This window comes from Montipora capricornis, chromosome 1, assembly GCF_036669925.1.
Source record: "Montipora capricornis isolate CH-2021 chromosome 1, ASM3666992v2, whole genome shotgun sequence".
NCBI lineage: Eukaryota > Metazoa > Cnidaria > Anthozoa > Scleractinia > Acroporidae > Montipora > Montipora capricornis.
The window spans coordinates 34,742,477-34,762,476 of NC_090883.1; the positions used below are offsets into that span (position 1 = coordinate 34,742,477).

Sequence of the window (20,000 nt, forward strand, 5' to 3'; positions counted from 1 at the left end):
TCGTTTCGATTTAAACAAAATTCCTATAACCTTAGCGACTTTATCACAGATGGAAGTTATGTGCGGTTTCCATAAAAGATTTTCGTGAATAATTATTCCAAGAAATTTATGTTCCTGTACCCGTGCTATAGGGGTGTTATTATTAATTAAAACGCACGGTCGGTAAGCTACAGCGCTGTTCTGTGACACGCTGAAGCCGGCAAAGGGGCTGAGGAAAGTAATATCTTGGGATCGAGTTTGTATATTATTGATTATTATATGACTAGCTCCGTGAGCGGGCAAGATGAACCAAATCGTGCGCTCTGATTGGCTACCCGAGCGGGCAAGATGGAGCGATACTGCCCGCTCGGGATTTCTCGCTTGGTCCCGCAAGATCAAAGATCATTTTTTGGTGTTTTAAGTCATATAATAAATCCTTTATTGACCAAGATTGTTCGGTCAAGATGACTGGATATTGGCCTCATTCTTTTTTTGCGTGTTTATGGACCTCGACTTCGTCTCGGTCCATAAACACGCAAAAAAAGAACTTGGCCAATATCCAGTCATCTTGACCTCACGCTTGGTCAATAACCCATACATATTATTCACCGAGCAGGGGATATACTACTTTTACCGCAAACACTAAGACTGAGTAATGTTCATGTATATACTACACACACTGAATAACCACGAGGGAGGAGACCAGTACTTCGCTCATCGCTTCCGAGTTAACTCATCAACAAAAGTCACTTGTGCCGTATGCAGTGAATGAGTTGATTGGGTCAGGGTTCGACTCGGATCTATTTAATCAGGATAATAATTGCGTGATATTTACCTTCTTTACATAATCTCTCATTCCAGCCTCGTAGGTAAACACTTCCTCATCTGCCTTACGCAGGGCCCTGTCAATGTAGGTAAAGCCTCGTCTGTGTGGGATTTTATCGATTTTACTTTCCACAGACCACCGGTTAAGATCTCTTCCGTTTAACTGGTTGAATCTTAGTTGTACAGAAGCCGTAGTGCTGTATTCAATGAGAGCAATATGCGTCATTTCATCTGTGATTTCAAAGCTGCTCACGATACTTCTGACAAATCGCAACAAGGTTTCAAAATTTCTTCTCGATATGCTTCCTGAGGTATCCACTAAGATGGCGAAGTCCATAGGTATCTTACATATTTTGACTGTCAAACAAAACACAACGAAAAGAATTAACATTAAGTACAAAGTTTCAACAACATTTAAGTTAACTTATCAAGTAAAGGTCTTTTCCTCTTGACTACTAGGTAACAAGTAATGGTTGAAACCCTTAAAAAAACCACCGTCTTCTTCTTTATCATAACTTCAGAACCAAAACAAACCATCCAAAATTTCCGACCATTTTTCGTGTACCTCCATTGACTGACGTCATTCACTCCAAAGTCTGTACTCTATGCATATTTACATGTATGGTCGGCAGTGAATAAAAGTTAAAAATAATAATTGGAAACGTCAGCTAACCTCCGCAAGATTTAGTATTGCATACGACCATTGCGGTGCTACTTCCATCACAGTATCTTCCCCCGTTTGCTGGAGGGGGGTTGTTGCATTTCCGCGTCCTTGTCATTCTGCCTCTCCCACCGCAAGTTCTGGAACAAGCGCTCCAACTGTCCCAAGGTCCCCAATTTCCATTTACTGCATCACAAATAGCAAGAATACTTGGTTAGGAAAGTTACCATTTTAAGTAAAGAAAGCTCGGATGGGGCTTGCTTGATTTCGTTCAGCAAACATGATGGAGGTTGGATAGTAAGAATAGATTCTGATCACGTGCAAGGGATATGTACACTTCTAAGTAAACATCTGGGGACTTTTATTTTTTTGCAACTATAGCACTTTGTACAAGTAACCCAACTTAAAGTAACACGAGATCACTCCCAACAAAGGCCATCTCAGGGCTTATTAAAGAAACCAGTTCTTACTGTATAAATAAAGTCAAAAAGTTCACGGCTGACTGTTTAAAACAACCTATGTATTCAGAATTTCTTTAAATTACCTGCACAAGGGTTCGCGTTACACTTAATTTCTTCCATGTCTTCACCAGAGCAGTATTTTCCGCCATTAGATGGACGCGGTTTGGAACACGTTCTATAACGTCTTTTTACTCCACCATTACAGGTCCGTGAACAGCGTCCCCACCGCTCCCAGCGTGACCACTGGCCATCAACTGCAAAAGGAAGAGTACGAAGTAAACCTTTTTTTCGTCTTTTTTTTATAAGGCTTTAGAGTTTCGTAAGCGATTCTCGTTTGCTTAAAGTGACACTGTCACGCTATTTTTAGCAACACACTGAAAATCCAAGCCATCAGCTGCTCAGCTGATCTTATAGCAGCCACAAAATTAAGACGCAACTGTTTTCCCTTTAAATTTCAACAGCTTTATCTTAATGCACGGACTATCTTTACCTGTTTTGCGGAGGAATGGCAAAGGGAGACTTGAGCACAAACTTCAAACCGTCGGATGAAAGTTCAATAGTTTTAGTGTCCTACCTCGCTTAAAGTCGATAGCACTGACGTATTTTGGCTGACCCTTATTGTTCTAGATTCACTAGAGCAGTGTAAGAAATGAAAAGATTTGAAAGTCATCAAGGTGTTTAAAGATCACGTTTTAGGAATTTTGACCAGAAATCGTTACAAACTTCATGGAAGTGTTCCTTTAACCCTATGAATATCCAAGTGTAAATCAAGACAATGGACACGTTGTGCTCATTTCACATTAAACTGTTAAACTTGAATGACTCATTAGTCTTTTACCCGGGCAAGATCCTCTGTAGCAGTAATATATCTGTTGATCCTGCCCAAAACACCGAGCTCCACCATTTGAAGGAGGGGGGCTAGTGCACGTTCTGAACCTGCGCTGCACTCCATTGCCACATGTGACTGGGCAAGCATCCCAGCGACTCCACTGAGCCCAGCCACCAGGAACTATAACCAAATGGTAGAATAAACTAGTCAACCACCAAAACTTGGGTCACGGTGAGTAGTGAACCCGACAGAAGAACAAAATATAGGATTCGGATGTGACTTTGGATTTTCGGGTCGTGATTTTCCTGCGCATGCGTAAGGTTCTTTGCCAATGGTAATTTATGCGTTTAATTGTTTTCTCAATTTATTTTCTCATTTATCGAACTCAGCATCTTCTCATTCAGAGGCGCTCGCGATGACCACGTGAGTCGCTAGACCCTGAAAGGCTACATGTCAAACTATGGGGAAATAGTTATTAAAGAATTGTGCGTAACAGGGAATGTGTTTTCGTTGCACGCAATGTGTGGTTATGGTATTACTCGGTAACATATATCACGGGTCTGGTGTTCTCCCGGTATTGTTAACAAAAAGTATTAAATATTTTAAATACCATCGTAGAAGCTTGTGAAACATCCGTTTACAGGTTTTGATCGGAATCAATGCCGTTAAAAACAGTTTAAAATGTGAACAACTATTCTATGATCAGGAAGGAAATCGGATGAATATCCTCCGAACAAAGTGTAGGCTATCTGTAGCCTCCTGTTTCAGGTATTTTCCGCTCCCTGCCGTTCACGCCTCGTCTCCTGTCCCCTTTTTGGCTAATTTTACTCCGCCACATTGAAAATAAGTGTAAAGAATGAGGATAGTTTTCATTGGACGACTGTCCAAACGGAAAGTACATTTGCATTGTCAACGTCAATAAACATCGTGCTTGTCATCGTGACAGGGTGAAAGAAGCGACCATTTAAATGATAAACAAAGGACAGATTTTCCTTTACCTGGACAAGGGGGATCCTGATTGCATGATTGCGTTTCTCTGCCTGCCCCAACGCACGGATTTCCACCATAGGCAGGCGGGGGATTGGTGCAAAATCGAACTCTCGTCTGTGTCCCTCCGCCGCACGTTCTTGAGCATGGTGTCCAGGCTCTCCAAGCGCTCCAGTTGCCGTTGACTGTTCGAATGAAAATTACAAGAGGTCGTTTGTTTGCTACACCAACAAGACGGTGCCATAACTTGAAGAGAACCAATAAATAACAATAATAATAATAATAATTATAATAATAATAATATTTTAAATATAATCCCTTTATTAACATATTACAAGAAAATTGCTATTTACAAGTAAGAAGTAAAACAAAAAATATATATATATTAAACAATAAGCACAATAAACTTACGAAGATATTCTTATTTGTAATAAGAAAAATTCATGTCATGATAGCATTCTGACTAAAAAAAAATTGGAAATAAAGATAAGCTCCTTAAAGACAAGCCACTCTACTTAAGAAAAAATTATATATATATAATTTTTTCTTAAGAAGAGTGGCTTTTCTTTAAGGAGCTTATCTTTATATATATATGCAGATAATATCAGTCAGAAAAAAACATATATAATAATAATAATAATAATAATAATAATAATAAACTGACACCTCTATGGCAAATCAGCAGTGGGGCATAGCATGTTACTAGCATGTTACTAGAACTTTTCACTCGGGATAACTTACGATGAAGCTAACGAAAAGCTAATTTTCAACGAGTTGTTTAAGGTACGGTACGGATAACTTTGCATTTAGCACGGGCAATCCCTCGAGAGGCTACTTGAATTGGTTGCGCCCCAATCAGAGGCATTCAAGATTGGTATTGGAAGAAATCGATAACCCAGGAATGTCAATCTGAGATATGCAGATAATATCAGTCAGAAAAAACATATATAATAATAATAATAATAATAAACTGACACCTCTATGGCAAATCAGCAGTGGGGCATAGCATGTTACTAGCATGTTACTAGAACTTTTCACTCGGGATAACTTACGATGAAGCTAACGAAAAGCTAATTTTCAACGAGTTGTTTAAGGTACGGTACGGATAACTTTGCATTTAGCACGGGCAATCCCTCGAGAGGCTACTTGAATTGGTTGCGCCCCAATCAGAGGCATTCAAAATTGGTATTGGAAGAAATCGATAACCCAGGAATGTCAATCTGAGATGCAATGCGGCCTATACATTTTGCGCAGAAAAAAAAGCATGGCCACGTGACGTTCCGTGCCCGATCCATGTTTTTGCATTAAGTGCGAGAGATCCCTCGAGAGGCTGGCTACTTGGTTGCGTACCAATAAGATGCATTGTGACCTTTTAGCCCAATCTGATTGGCTATTATTTGGCGGGACCCGTATTCTAAATAGGCCATTTCCGAGTTCATGTCTGCCTCCTCTTCAAAGCGAGTCTAAGTGCGAAATTTTTGTGATGTTAGTTGGGTCCACTTTACATATGAATGAAAATTAATTTTCATAAGGAAAACTTTGTACTTAGACTCGCTTTAAAAGGAGGCAGACATCAACTCGGAAATGGCCTATGTAATTTAGATAACAGTAGAGAAACAAGTTAAGGCCAAATGAGAGAGATTTTGGGCTTCGGCCTGGTAAGTGTAAAATTAATTTAGCGTTTCTTTAGTCTGCCTATAAAAAGCCAAAAGGATGGAAATAAATATATCTGTCAGCTAGTTTCCAAGATTGGGTCACTTATTTAAAGAACTGCGATAAGGCAAGGACGCAAAGAGAAAAAAGAGCTTTTCAAATATTCTTTTCGTGATAACTTCTACAAAGCCATCATGTTACATGGCATGTTAAATGACCATTTCTTCATGATATGACATCCAAGAATTGACTACCAACATACCTGGGCATGGTCGCGTATTGCAGGAGCGCTCATCCCTGTTGCTTCCGGGACAGTTTTTGCCACCATGAGAGGGTGGTGGGAAGGAACAGTCTCTTGTTCTTCTTTGTGTTCCCCCACCGCATGTTACACTGCATGAGCTCCATGCCTTCCACCTAGCCCAGCCACCGTCAACTGAAAGAAATAACGATAAGCTGTCACTCATGTGCGCTTAATTAAACCTCATGGAAAACCAAAGTGTTGCTTGTCCGTCCTGAACGGGGCTCTAGTCCAACGCACAGCAGTATGTCGTTGCCACTTGTTTATACACCTGGGGCCCGTTTCTCGAAAGTCCCGAAACTGCCAACCGCTTATTTTGGAAAGCCGATCTTTTGACATGTTTTCAAGATAACAAAAAGAAAAATAACTGTGAAGTTTGACGACTTAAAACCTCTCCGTTCTTGAGATACAAAGGGGGAATTGTGACACCCGAAAATGGTTCGTAAAGTTTCGGCACTTTCGAGAAACGGGCCCCTGGGCCCCGTTTCTCGAAAGTCGAGACAGGCTAGACAGGCTTATTAGCATTAAGGACGGTGCCTACTATTGTTATTGCACACACGTTCTGCACATCGCGAGATAATCGGAATTCCTATGGATGGAGCTTATTAATAAAGGGATATTTTTGCGCAGTTCAAAACTATGCGGAGAAAGCAGAACTTTGCAAGAGCGTTTGGTATCCAAAATGAAATTGGGGTAATCATGCATAGATTTACATAGATTTACATACCTACATAGATTTTTACAAATATTGTTGATTATTATTTTTGAAAAATGAGTGGTTACCCCCAATTTTCTTTTTGGATTTCAATAACACTTGTTAAGATAGATTTTCTCTACCCGCATATTCAGTAAACTGTACAAAAATACCTTTGAATTACAGCTGTAGTAAGCACCGTCCTTAATACAAGAGAATATTTTACTTGGCCGCCATGATGAAAGAGGTCTATTGAATAACCAAAACATATCGTGTCCTTATTCACGGGTACTATTCATTCCAAATGTTTTACTATGATATTGCCTTATGATAAATAATTCTAACTTATTTTAGGAAGAAGAGATTCAATGCAAGGACCAGCTAGTAAACTCAGTGGAAGGGAAAACAATAAGACAATCGATCGTTATTACGGTGATAAATTCCCAAACTACGACTTTTGCCAGTAATGTAAAATCGGGTGTCGTGTAACGTGATCATATGTTTGTTTATTTATTTTATAAAATTCCGAAATAAGGCAGTTGAGAAGGCACATGATACATGTTCGTTCGCATATTAAAAAACATGGACAGAACCCTCAAAATTCGGCATTTAGCCAAAGAAAAAAATTTTATCCTTACACCGGATCAAGAGAAAATGAGGGGACAGAGAAGGAGGCTCCCGGTCCAGCCCTTGGGATATGTCATGTCCACGAAAGTTTTTTTTAGACTAGCGGAGGTCTTCCGAGACGTCCGCATGCAGGCCAACCTCGGTCCGATGTTTGAAAGAAAATATATATTCATCAGCCTTTCACGTGCGCCATCATTTTCTCTTTTCACTAAGAACCTGAGAGCGAGGCAAGACTGCATGCGGACGTCTCAGAAGACAGACTTCCGCTAGAACAAAGACTACCGCTCGTCTAAAAATAACTTTCGTGGACATAACATATCCCGGCCAACGCCTTGAGCCTCCCTCTCTGTCCCCTCATTTTCTCTTGACCGGATACAATGCACAACTGACGTTTCATGGCTTAGAGCATTTTTAACTACAAAACAAATCTTGGCGCGCTGGCAAGCACTTATTTCCCATTTATTATTTGTATCGCTATTTTTGATTATTAAAAATTTCCTTGTGTTTTCAGGATATTGCCTTACTCGAAATGGGAATTAATATTATATCATGAGGGATAGACTCTTGATAATGTCTGTTTTTAGGGCATTGTCTAACTCGGAAAGAATGTCATGTTTTTTCTTGATATTTCCTGCAGTCTTCTTTTAATCTTTCACAATGCCTTTTTACCTGGACAAGGAAGGTTGTTACATGATCTAGTTTCTGTACTGGTTCCAGTGCACTGCGCTCCACCGTAGGCCGCCGGAGGATTGGTGCAGGTTCGTGAACGGTCCTGCCTTCCTCCTCCACATGTTTTGTCACATCTGCTCCAAAAACCCCAGTCAGTCCAATTACCGTCCACTGTTATTCGACGAGAAAGAAGGGTGTTACTCAGTTGTGCTATCGATTGAACACTTGTGTTTACTTAACATTTAGGTTTAACACTGCGTGGGAATGATCTACAATATAGGTTTGCAAAAAATAACGCTGCACATCATTAAGTAGTGCTACAGTGCCTTCATTCTACACATCAAAGGAGGCCACGTTTAAATGCTTAACATATTTGAATGTGTTTTTTCTTTTAACCAAAAGGTGTTTCCTAATTGTGTGATTTGATGGGTGCAGTGACCCAGAGTTGGATACAACTGCCAGTGTTTTATTTTCCATCTTGGTGCATCGAGATATTGTGTATTTTTGTTACAAATTTGAAGCAGTTTAAGTGGTGTGTGGACGATTCTTTACTTCGACGATTGGTTGAAGTTCACATTAAGTATTTCGTTCTCTTTACCAATTTTGTGCGAATGGGGGTTATCAAACTAAATGCCAAATGTGTCTTGTGTGTGGCATTGCATACAACACCACAAGAAGAAGAGAAAATTTAATGCATATGTAAGAGACATTTGACACCTGGGCAAGGTCGTTCATTGCATGGTTGCACTTCTTCCCGGTCCCCCTCGCAATCCTCCCCTCCATGAGCAGGAGGAGGATTGGTGCAGGTTCGTGTTCTTTTCTGCATTCCACCACCACAAGAGGTGGAACAAATGCTCCAACGGCGCCATGCAGTAAACCCTCCAGGAACTACGTAAGTACAAAAATAGATCACATAAAAATGTATGATGAGTAATTTTGTAATAATAATAATAATAATAATAATAATAATAATGATAATCATAATCATAATAGCAATAATAATGATAATGTTGTCGAAAAGGAGAGTACAAAGGTAATTATTGTGGATATTGCTTCACCGTGGGATTACAGAATGTGTGAAAAGTAGGCTGAAAAGATTGATAAGTACCAAGATTTGAAGAGGGAAATTGGAAAACTATGGGGTATCAGATAGCAGGAGGTGGTTCCTGTAATTGTTGGTACACTCGGAGCAGTATAAGCAAAAGGTCGGATACATGACTTGATAAACTGGGGATTATCATTAAGACAGGATGGCTGCAGAAAACACCTTTGTTGGGAACAGCAAGGATGGTCCGTCAGCTGTACGAGAAGCTTCTTGCCAGCTGAACATGAGTCCGTTGTGATACATGGGGGATTAAAAGTTCCTTTAAATTGATTGGTGCCAAGTCATACAATGATTTAAAAGTCAATTCAATCTTAGCGACCACAAGGAGCCAGTGTAGTTCTCCTAATGCAAGCGTATTTACGTATGTCTGTTGACAAGCGTGCAGCGGAATTTTGTACATTTTGGAGTTTGTTTATCTGATTCCGGTTAATTAAGGCCTGATAATGGTAGGTTGCAATGACCTAACTTAGAAGATACAAAAGCATGTATAATAATTTCACAAGGAAATAATTTCCTTATCTTGGCAATGTTGAGCAGGTGGTAAAATGCAGATTTACACATGTTGTTTATTTGCAATCCGTGAACTTGTTACCATATCAATTTATAGACATTTAAAGCCAATGAAAAGCATCGATACAAGCAGTACCTTTGATTATCACGTCATTAACATCGGCACAAATAAATTATAATACCCCTAAACTTTCGATTACAGTAAGGATACGCCTCTAGAAAGAAATCACAGAAAGTATTGGATGCGTTTAACGAAGAGCATGGATCGAAGCGTTAATTGTCACGATTTATCGCGTTCAGCCCAAAAAAGTAAGGTTGTAATAACGATCGATTGGCTACCGGTAGAAAGGAAGAGATTGCTTGTTTTGAATGTCACTACACTTTTTACTACAACACAGCAAGTTAAGGGCAATTACTAAAGATAGATACATTAGACTCTTAGCTAGACAGAACAACACCGAAACCTCTCTCTAACACGTGTTTTTCTAATCACCTGGACAAGGCTCTTGCTGGCAAAATCTAGTTTCAACGTTCGGACCAGAGCACTGACTTCCACCAAAGGCTGGGGGAGGATTCGTACAGGTACGAAGTCGATCTTGAATTCCGCCGCCACATGTCAGAGAACAAGAACCCCACAATCCCCAATCAGACCATCTCCCGTCAACTGTCAAGTGAAAGAAGACGCAAGACATGATCACTGATATAACCCCTACTGAGTAATTTCAGTAAGATTTTGCCAAGACAATCAATCGGAGTAATGTGTCAATGAATCAAAAAGCCCACCTTGGGCAACCCCCTAGTCAACTTTTAAGATTTAATCTAGTTTAACCACCCCGCTTCCCCCCTACCCCCTCCCCCCAACTCTAACCCTGACCCTAACTGAAGATATGGGAAATGAATCCTGTCTAACCCGTTCAATGCCCTTCAAAGACGGCTTAATTGACTCCGCGTGAAAGCCACATATTTTTATAAAGGAAAGCATTGCAGGCTAAAAAGCCTTGATAATTTAAGCCCTTCACATTTTATGGGACTGAATGTAAGTCTCAGAAGTAAGGAGTACATCATTTCCTCATTTCCTGTGTCTAACAGAGAGACCCTTCTACACACCTGGACATGGAAAATTGTTGCACGGCTGAGTATCTTGGCTCTCTCCGACGCAGTCCTTTCCACTAAATTTTGGCGGCGGGTTTGTGCAGGTTCTTGACCGATTTTTTGTCCCACCGCCACATGTCACGCTGCAGGGGGTAAAATCGTTCCACGCAGACCAGTTTCCATCCTCTGTAAAAAAAAAAAAAACAGTCGTTGTGTTAACTGTTAAAACATAGCTGCAGCTCCATACTGCAGCGGCGAGACGCATCAAATGTAAATATGTTTTAAAAAACGTTCTGAAATGCTCATATTCGTCATCTCAGTTGTCCCTGAGAGGAAAACCGGAGTGCTTTCTCAGTCCTTTTCATTAGGGAGCTTTAGCAACGACAACGGCGACGGCAACGAGAAGGTCACAAATTTCCATATTTAGTGGGAAAAAAACAATAGCTTTGCACGCTCTGCACGTGCGTTTTTCATTTTTGTCCATTTCTTTACCGTCGTCAGCAAAACAACAACGTGAAATAGCCAAATTTGAGGTTTTATTGAGGACGTCAGCACTTGAGGATAAATTTTCATTTTCTCCCTTAAACTAAGCGTGCCTCATATCGGTTTCATTCTTGAGAGACTGCCACACCATTGTCATGTTTAAGAGCTTCGAATAGTCGCGAAGTGACTACAATAACGCAAATTTACGTTTTGAGATGACGTTCTCGTTACCGTTACCGTCGTCCTTGCTGAAGTTCTCTATTGGCTGGTGGACCGTTCGAGCGCTCCGGCCAATGAGCTACCCCTGTTCTCTGTAGATAACAAGATGTAGTAGTCGCAACGCAGAACTATGCTAGTAAATTTTTAATCCCACCCAATCTCAGGGAAAGAATTTACAAAGGTTTGATTTCAGACTTTAAATGTTTAAAACGGGGTTGACAAATCAAAGATGAGACCGCTCTCTTTGCAGTTCCTAATATATTAACATTGACGTATTTGGACTGATTGCATATAATTTTCCCGAATTTCTTATTTGTACATATTGTGTATGAATTTTTCTGAATTTCTTATTACTCAAGACTCTTTTTCATTCTCTACTTTTCCTTTCACTTATTTTGGTGTCCCCATTTAGTGGTTATACAATGCTGTGACAGTTGGTGCTTGAAGAAAGGTCTTGATTGATTGATTGATCTTAATTACATCTGAGTACGTTTGTCGAGGTAATACATTCCTCTTACTAAACGAGTCTGAGGTCCGCAATGTAAGTTACGGACCTCGTTTTTTCCCGTTGATTTATGGTCCAAACGAGAAACGCGCAGGCCACAAATCAACGGGAAAAAACGAGGTTAGTAAGATATTTATTATATCTCCGAAGTAATCAGCCCCGCGGGAAAGGAAACCAGTTGAAGGAAAGCGGAACGTTCAACTGCCACTTATTATTGGCATGCGTCAAACCCGAAAAACGAATAAATCTTCCTGGCTTTTTGAAATAATATCTTGCAAGATTAAAACCATTTTACGGGTTTATTTAACATAAACGACAGCGGGCTGTATAGTATAATTAGTCAATCATAGCGCCTACTATCCGAGAGATATAACAAAAATCTGTATCCAATAGCTATTGACTGGTCTGCCAAGTTTGGCTAATAGACCTAATCGGCTAACTCAGTGTTGTAACCAATTCAAATCTCCCGAGATTAAGATTCTTTGTGTATTGTATTTGCATGATAATGTAGCATTCATATTTAAATGTAGGGAAATACCTGAAACAAAACGTTTTATTGCCAAAGGGTTTGAATTGGGTACAACATTGAATCAGCCGATTAGGTCTATTGTGTGACGAAAAGGATTTTCATTTCAGTTGTGATTATTTTAAGTGTGAGCAATGAAGTGCGAATGATTTGAAAGATTGTTTGTTAATGTTCTCAAGTTTTAAATACGACTCGAATTTAATTAATGTATATTTGTTGAGTGTTTGTCTTGGTTCTCTAAAAAACCAAACGTTGTAGCCAGAGCTTAACATTTCCTTCACTTGTCTAAGTAATACTGCATTGGTTTTTTTAAGGATTTACCGGGACATCCATTTTCGTTGCATGTTCTAGACCGTTCGCTGATCCCTTCACAGTCAGCTCCTCCGAACGCTGGCGCAGGATTAGTACACGTACGATAGGACCGTTGAACACCACCACCACACGTCACAGAACATGGTTCCCAGGCCTTCCACTCAGTGAATTTGCCATCAACTACCGATTAATTGAGTCAAGAGTGTCAGCAATCTAACATCCAAGGTATTAACCGAGGATAATTTCAATTAACGTCGTTAGACGTAGAAGCAAAATACAAAGTCAACATGCAGAAAATTGAAGAAATATGAGAGAGACTTTACTTGGACAAGGCAGATTATTACAAGCTTGCACTTGCACGTCTGCTCCACTGCATTTATTGCCACCATGTCGTGGAGGGGGATTGCTACACGTTCGAGACCGACTCTGTGTTCCACCGCCACACGTCACATCGCATTGCGACCACGCCTTCCAATCAGTCCAATTACCGTCAACTATGAAAAAGAGCGGCGTGGTGATCAAAACGCGGACTCGTTGTTTTAAGCAATTAGTCTGAAAAATCAGAGCGAGCACTTTGTACTAACAGAGCTTCCCTTGGCTTCACCTTGAAAATACACTTGGAGCCTTTAGGAGAACATTACCAAAACAGTGGTCGCGTGTGAGCAATGAATGTTTTCATATTTGTTGCTGCTTTTGCTGTATGTTGGTTTTGCGTACGTCTGTTGCTGTTTCTAATTTTATAGAACATTTTCAAGGTATAAAAATTAAGTCTTCAGTATGATTATGAGCAGATGGATAACTCGGCTTTAGGTAAATATACCCGCAAAAGATGGCATGCGCCATAAACCAAAATAATCGTTCCTTCCGTCTTTTGCTGTAAGAGTCTTACTCAGCCAGTGGTGGAATCCAGATACTTTTTTAAGTAAATTATGTTTCATGTTTGTACGCAAATATGCTAAAAAGAGGAAACTTGGATACAGCATGGCTTGTTTCATCTTAGATTTCGCTTCACGGAATTTTGGGATTATTTTCGAACGCCATATTCAAGTTAATTACCAGGACAGGGATTTTCGTTGCATGTCCGGGATCTCTCGGCCGATCCTTTGCAGTCAGCTCCTCCAAACGCGGGCTCAGGATTAGAACAAGAGCGATACGACTTTTGTATACCACCACCACAGCTGAGCGAACATGGTTCCCAGGCCTTCCACGCTGTCCACTTGCCATCAACTGTGTGTCAAACGATCTTGGCGTTAGGCAAGTTAAATTTGTAAAAGATCATCACAACTGAATAGCTGTGACGCAAAGGCAACAAATGATTTGAGAGGAAAGAAAAAAAACCGCAAGCTTCCACTGATCTAAAGGCTGCCAAATGACTGGTTTGAATATTTTGGGCTAGTGAATGAAAGCAAAGCACATATGGAAGGGACTAATTTCTCATAGTTGGTCTGGCCAAAGTGGGATAATAGGCAAGATTTCTGTGTGCTAAATCGTGGTAAAGAAAATAGTCTTGCTTTCACTCTGCAATGACACCCAAGATACAGTAAGAAGATCCTTCTAAGAAAAGATAACAAACCGAATTTTATTTACTTGGGCAATGGAAATCATTGCAAGATCGCACTTCTCTGTTTTCTCCACTGCATACTCTGCCGCCGTGTTGAGGAGGGGGATTGGTGCATGTTCGCGACCGAGACTGTTGTCCGCCACCACACGTGACGCTGCATTGCGACCAAGCCTCCCATTCGGTCCAGTTACCATCAACTGTGAAATAATGGCGATAAATTCAAGAGTTGTGTTCCAAATTTGTGATAAAAAAAAAAGACGTCCATTGCCAATGACTGCAAAGGGGCTGCAGTGTGTTCCAACAGTCAAATGAAAATGGCATTTAAATAGAAAGATTACTCAGACAGTTGCATTTGAATTTCCTCCCTTTAACCGGCCTGAACCGAATATTACTGACATACGAAAACGTACAGTACCATTCATTATCTTCTAAAATATGAAAATGCGTCTTTGAATTGTACGTGAATGGTCAAGACGAATGAATGGATTGACGTAGAACCTTAATAATAACAAAAAAAAAAACTTTTAACTTTAATTAAGAAATGTTTAGTTGAAACAAAAGCAAATTTAAATCACTTCTTCAAGATGATTAACATTCGTTGTATCGTAGAATAACAGTTAAATAATATTTCGGTAGTAGATGATTTACCTGGACAGGGGCTCTCGTTGCACGAACGTGAAACCAAACCCTCTCCTTCACAATCGTTGCCCCCATTGGCTGGCGGTGGATTACTACAGTTCCTGCTGCGGCTTTGAATTCCTCCTCCGCAAATCACAGGGCATTCTTCCCATGGCTTCCATTCGGTCCAGCCTCCATGGACTAAATTACAAGGAGAAAAAGGGAATATAGCCATTTTTGTCTGAACTCTCAAATAGCATTTTATAGACCTCTTTCATAATAGCGGCCAAATATATATTTTTTTGTTTCCATGCTAATTAGCCTTTCTAGCCTCGCTTCAACGAGCAAAGTTCAAAAGAATATTTGTTTCAAAATGAGGCCAGTAGGTCTAATTAACATAAACACAAAAGAATGTAAAGATGGTCGCCATTTATGACAGTGGCCATGGTCTATGAGGACCCATAATGTTTGTATAGGACATGTTATAGGTAATTACATGATTTCGAGTACAATTCGGAATAAATAGACCGATTCGGCTAACTCAATGTTGTACCCAATTCAAATCCTTTGGGAATAAAACGTTTTGTTCCAAGTATTTCCAGTTCATTTAAATGTGAATGCTACATTATCAAGCAAATGCAAGACACAAAGAACCTCAACCCCGAGAGATTTGAATTGGGTACAACATTGAGTAAGACGAATCGGTCTATAATTTTTTTCAAGGAAGAGCAAATTGAACGAGCCCGTAGAGCGAGTGCAATGTGTAATCTTTGAAAAATTTTACCAGTATAAATGAAAAAAAAATTGGAGAAGAGATTATTGTAAGGTCTTGTAATTTATCACATGCGGGGATAACTTGCTGAATGCTAATTGGCTAAGACGGAGGCAAATCGCGATATGCCCTCGCACATGCAATTAAGGATTAGCTCCACTTGTCTTTTCAAAGTTGTCCAAATTGCCCTCTCGGTCGGTTCGCGACCCAGGCAATTTTGTGAAAACGCGTGAAGTTAATTATTCATTACCCTCAAGCTTGTTCCCAGGGTCTCTCTTCACAACAAAGGAGGCATAGATGAGGGACCCCGGGAACGAGGTTAAAATGGTCCTCGGGCCTATTCCAATATATTAATCAGAAAAAACGCACGTGTATCGTGCAATCACCCGGAAATTGCGCCATCCAAGGCTCTCATTTGATTGTCCATTGACCAATCAGAATGCAGAAATTTTCCATGTTTTTCATTAAAATAGAAGACCGATATTTAAACGACTGTGAAGCTCTCAGAGACAAATAGATTTTCATTTAGTGGATAAATAACTGGCCTGGATTGAATAATCAGGCCAGTTATTTATCCACTAAATGAAAATCTATTAAATATAAAATCGTTAAACTATTAGCGTTTTACGTTTGAAGCATTTTCCTAATTCCGGATCAAGTTTTTCACCTTTCAGCTAAATGTACTAGGTTTGTACAAAGCATTGTATTGCAAACGAAAATAACATCAAGCCGAGATTACAAAGCGGACACTTCTTAAATACTTTCAAATTTCTAGTTACCTGGACACGGAAAATCGTTGCATTGTCGGATGTCTTCGCTCTCCCCGAGACAATCTTTGCCACCATATGCCGGAGGGGGGTTGTCGCACTCCCTAAATCGGGTTTGAATTCCTCCTCCACAGGGAACTGAACATGAGGAAAATTCGCCCCAATCCGACCAGTTGCCATTTACTGAAAAAGCAAGAAATTTCTCATTTTTTCCTGTTTTTTTTTTAATGCAGACTGAGATTCTTAAAATAGGTAGTCTTCGTTATATCCATTTGACTTACTAACATGATTATCTTTCATAACTAGGTGAAACACGATCGTCCGAGTAGGTAAAGTCCTCGGAAGGACTATTATAAGGGCTACACTAATCAGGTCGATCGCAATTCACTTAGCTTTGATATCACTCCTGGGTTCAAACCATTTAAAAAATTATTCTTGTCTCACGATGGTATCTTAAACGGTTCAAGGGTAGCGACAAACCGCGCGCTCGTCCTCAGAGCCCTTCTATAGAGTCTATTTTATGTAGCTTCACTGGCATTTATATGACGCCGGCTGCATCCGAGCCTCACTACAGTGGTCCAAACTTTATCTACCTTCCATATCAGATATTTCCAGATATGGGCGTGATTAGATGCAGTACAGTCAATTTATGCGCCAACAAATGTTTCCTCCCCAACTTCATCATCGCGCTTATTCCCCTATAGCCTACGTGTAGCCGTACCCTTCCCCCGAAGGAACTCCCTCCTCCCGTTTTTTCCTTCGGGGGGAAGGGTACGGCTACACGTAGGCTAATTCCCCTGAACTCCGGTCTTCAAGTAAAGAGAAATAACTACATCTACCCTCACCAAAAAACGTAAACCCTTACAATTACTACATCGCTAGAAATACGTAGCAAATGCTTACAAAATCCTTTAGACATAGAGGGAAACTTGGTGATGGATATCTAAAATTGGGCTTGAAGAGACGATGTCCTTCCCCTTCGCCCCCCTCCCCACAAACCATGTCCTGAGGTCATTTATAAAGGTACACTCTTCTGGCTATTCGAGAATACGAAGAATTAAAGAAAAACACCTCGAAGAGACAACCGCGAGGATGAGGACTATGTTTTTTTTTTTCTCGCCCTTGGGCTAATCGACTCCCCGAGCCTTAGAGCAAGGTCTTGTGGATCAGGTCACAACTGGTATATCTTGAGAGAACCGCGCAGTAAAAGCCTCCGGCATCTTAGACGCTCTAAACGTCTTGAATAATTCCCAAGGTTATCTGATAATTTGATAATTCAGTTGACAAAGCAAATGAAAGGTTTTTGTACCTGGGCACTTATTCTGGGTGAGGTTGGCCGCCAGTTCTTTAAGTACGTCAAAGTTCTCCGCCAAATACACATCATTGTCCGAGGAAGCCATAGTCAAAAGATCAAACAAGTTTGTATTTGATCCGATACCCAGTGATATCACATGGACATTCTTGTCTTTCAGAGGCTGAACAGCCGCGCTTAGAACGTCTGAAGATAGGTCACTATTGTTTTGTACTGTCTGTTGACCGTCGGTCATCACTAAGGCTACCTGCAGAGTGTACATATTTAGCGCCTGGTTAGTGTGCCTCAATCTTCGTAGCAGACCCGTTTTCCTTTATTGGGGAGTTTTAAAGGCCCACCTTAGACCAACAGGCTTTTTGGCCTTTTGTTTTTGTTACAGAAATTCGCATTGCTTATCGCAGCCATCTCATTGGATGAATTTCAGCTTTGACTGGATTCTCATATATGAAGATGAAATTGTTCCACGAGACGCAATGCCTGTCGGGTGAACGTAGGCCTTTAAGCAATGGCAACGGCAACGGAAACGTCAACAAAAACGACACTCCAAAATTTTTAATGACGTTTTTGTCGACGCACCTCGTTGGTTATCTATCACTTCAACGCGCCTCGTTGGCTAAGTTAAAACTTAGCACTATCGCAAGCACGTATTTCGCGAGTACTTAACAATTATTCTACGAGGGCGCGCTGGATATAAAGTGATAGATAACCAACGAGGCGCGTCGCGCCAAGTTGGGTATAATCATTTTATATCCAGCAAACCCGAGTACAATAATTGTTTTATTAAAAACTCCAGGATCAACAACTCTTTCTCTAAAACGACGATTTCTGCCTCGGTCAAATCCGGTCCGCCAATATTTCTTTTGATCAGAGCTGCAAAAATGTTTGCAGCTCGCTTTATTGCTGACGCGTTCCTTGACCATATTAGGTACAGCAGGTATATGAACTGATAGCCTGTGACCGGCGAGCCGACGAAAATTCTGGAAATCTGATATCCGTAGTTCAGTTTTTAATAATACACAATTATTCGCAGAAGGCGAGGTGAATATCGGTGAATAAAAACCGAGACGAAGTCGCTATTCGCCGAGCCAGAGGTGAATAATTGTTTTAGCATAATTACATAGGTCATTATTTGCAAAACATGCATTTTCTTCAAAAAACAATGGATTTCTTCGTCAGTCCCCTCGACAAAACAGCTTGCGGCCATTTAAAAAAAAAACCGCTTAGGTGATTATCGCGCGGTAAGCACCTCAAGTGAAACCAATCAGCGCAGAGAATTTTCAATAATCACCCATCTAATTATACTAATCCGTCTTGTTCACCTTAACAATACGGGTGAACTATCCTGTAACTGGATGGGTGCGAACAGTTTTTAAGTAAAAATAGAAAATGAAGGTTTCGTTGTTATATGCTCACGTTGACATCAAAACCTAAAATTTGGTGATTTCACGTAGTTATTTTGTGGAGTACGGCAAAGAAATGCACGGAAATTCGTGCTGCACCTGCAACACGAGTATTTTTCCTTTTTCAGCCAATCATATTCTTGCTTTGTGACGTTGTCGTTGCCGTAGCCGTTGTCTTTGCTTAAACTAATAAAGTTAACTTACTTTAGTAACATTTGGTCTCATTCCATCCTTGACAGAGAACACATCAGTATTCGCCAGTTGTAAGGCCTTGTCTATGTATGTATAACCCCGAGTATGGGGTATCCGGCGAATTTTTCTCTTAAGGTTAGCTGCATTTAGGAAGCCTCCAGAGAAATCATTGAATCTTATTTGGACGGAGGCTTTAGTGCTGTATTCAATAATAGCTATATGGGTGCCTTCCTCTGATATATCAAAGCCATCCAACATGTCCTCTACGAACTCCAGAAGTCTCTGGAAATTTCGCCGACTAATGCTCCCGGAAGCGTCCACAATCATTGCAAAGTCAATGGGAACCGGGCAACCCTCTGTGTGAGATAAGAAGTTTATATGATTTTTGAAATTAATGCCACTTGCAGTTACTTTATTTATTAAATTCATTTGTTTGCAGGGTCTCCAAGAAGCCTTGGAGCCAAGCAAAGAAACGAGGTAATAACAGTGAAATCACACAAAAAATTCACAAAAAAGGGAACAAGATGGAAACAAGAAAACCCAACAAAATTTAATGGACAAGGTGCCCTACATCGCCTTACATCCTATAATATGTCTTCATTTGCCAGTTCGTTAATTCGAGGTGGTTGTAAATACCAATGCCTACAACAGCATACGTTGATATGCATGAAATAATTTCTCAACTCTGATTGGCTAAGAGTAATGCAGTTTTCAGGCAACGCTTTGCAGAAGAGGCGATTCAGAGCAAAAAGAAGCAATAAATCAAGCATTCTGATTGGTCTATCAACAAACAAACTCAGATGTGAGCCTTGGGTGGCGCAATTTAATTATAGCGCAATTTTTACGTGTTCCTTTATACGCTTGCGCATCTCTGAGTTTTTCATGTATATTCTTAATAAATGTTTTCAAGCAAGAAACCGTGAACAATATTCCTCAAGTAAAG

The 20,000-nt window shown here is 40.3% G+C and overlaps 1 protein-coding gene across 1 annotated transcript in view; it reads right to left on the minus strand.

Moving 5' to 3' along the window:
* Positions 1–20,000, minus strand: part of LOC138014569 (uncharacterized) — a 78,625-nt gene that overhangs the window by 53,113 nt on the left and 5,512 nt on the right. Inside the window, 18 exon segments of the mRNA XM_068861682.1 lie at positions 815–1,161; positions 1,478–1,651; positions 2,010–2,180; positions 2,765–2,935; positions 3,754–3,927; positions 5,658–5,828; positions 7,684–7,854; positions 8,401–8,571; positions 9,792–9,962; positions 10,406–10,576; positions 12,445–12,615; positions 12,759–12,929; positions 13,492–13,662; positions 14,023–14,193; positions 14,645–14,815; positions 16,166–16,336; positions 17,463–17,712; positions 19,070–19,413. Coding sequence (XP_068717783.1) covers positions 815–1,161; positions 1,478–1,651; positions 2,010–2,180; positions 2,765–2,935; positions 3,754–3,927; positions 5,658–5,828; positions 7,684–7,854; positions 8,401–8,571; positions 9,792–9,962; positions 10,406–10,576; positions 12,445–12,615; positions 12,759–12,929; positions 13,492–13,662; positions 14,023–14,193; positions 14,645–14,815; positions 16,166–16,336; positions 17,463–17,712; positions 19,070–19,413 — 3,512 coding nt within the window.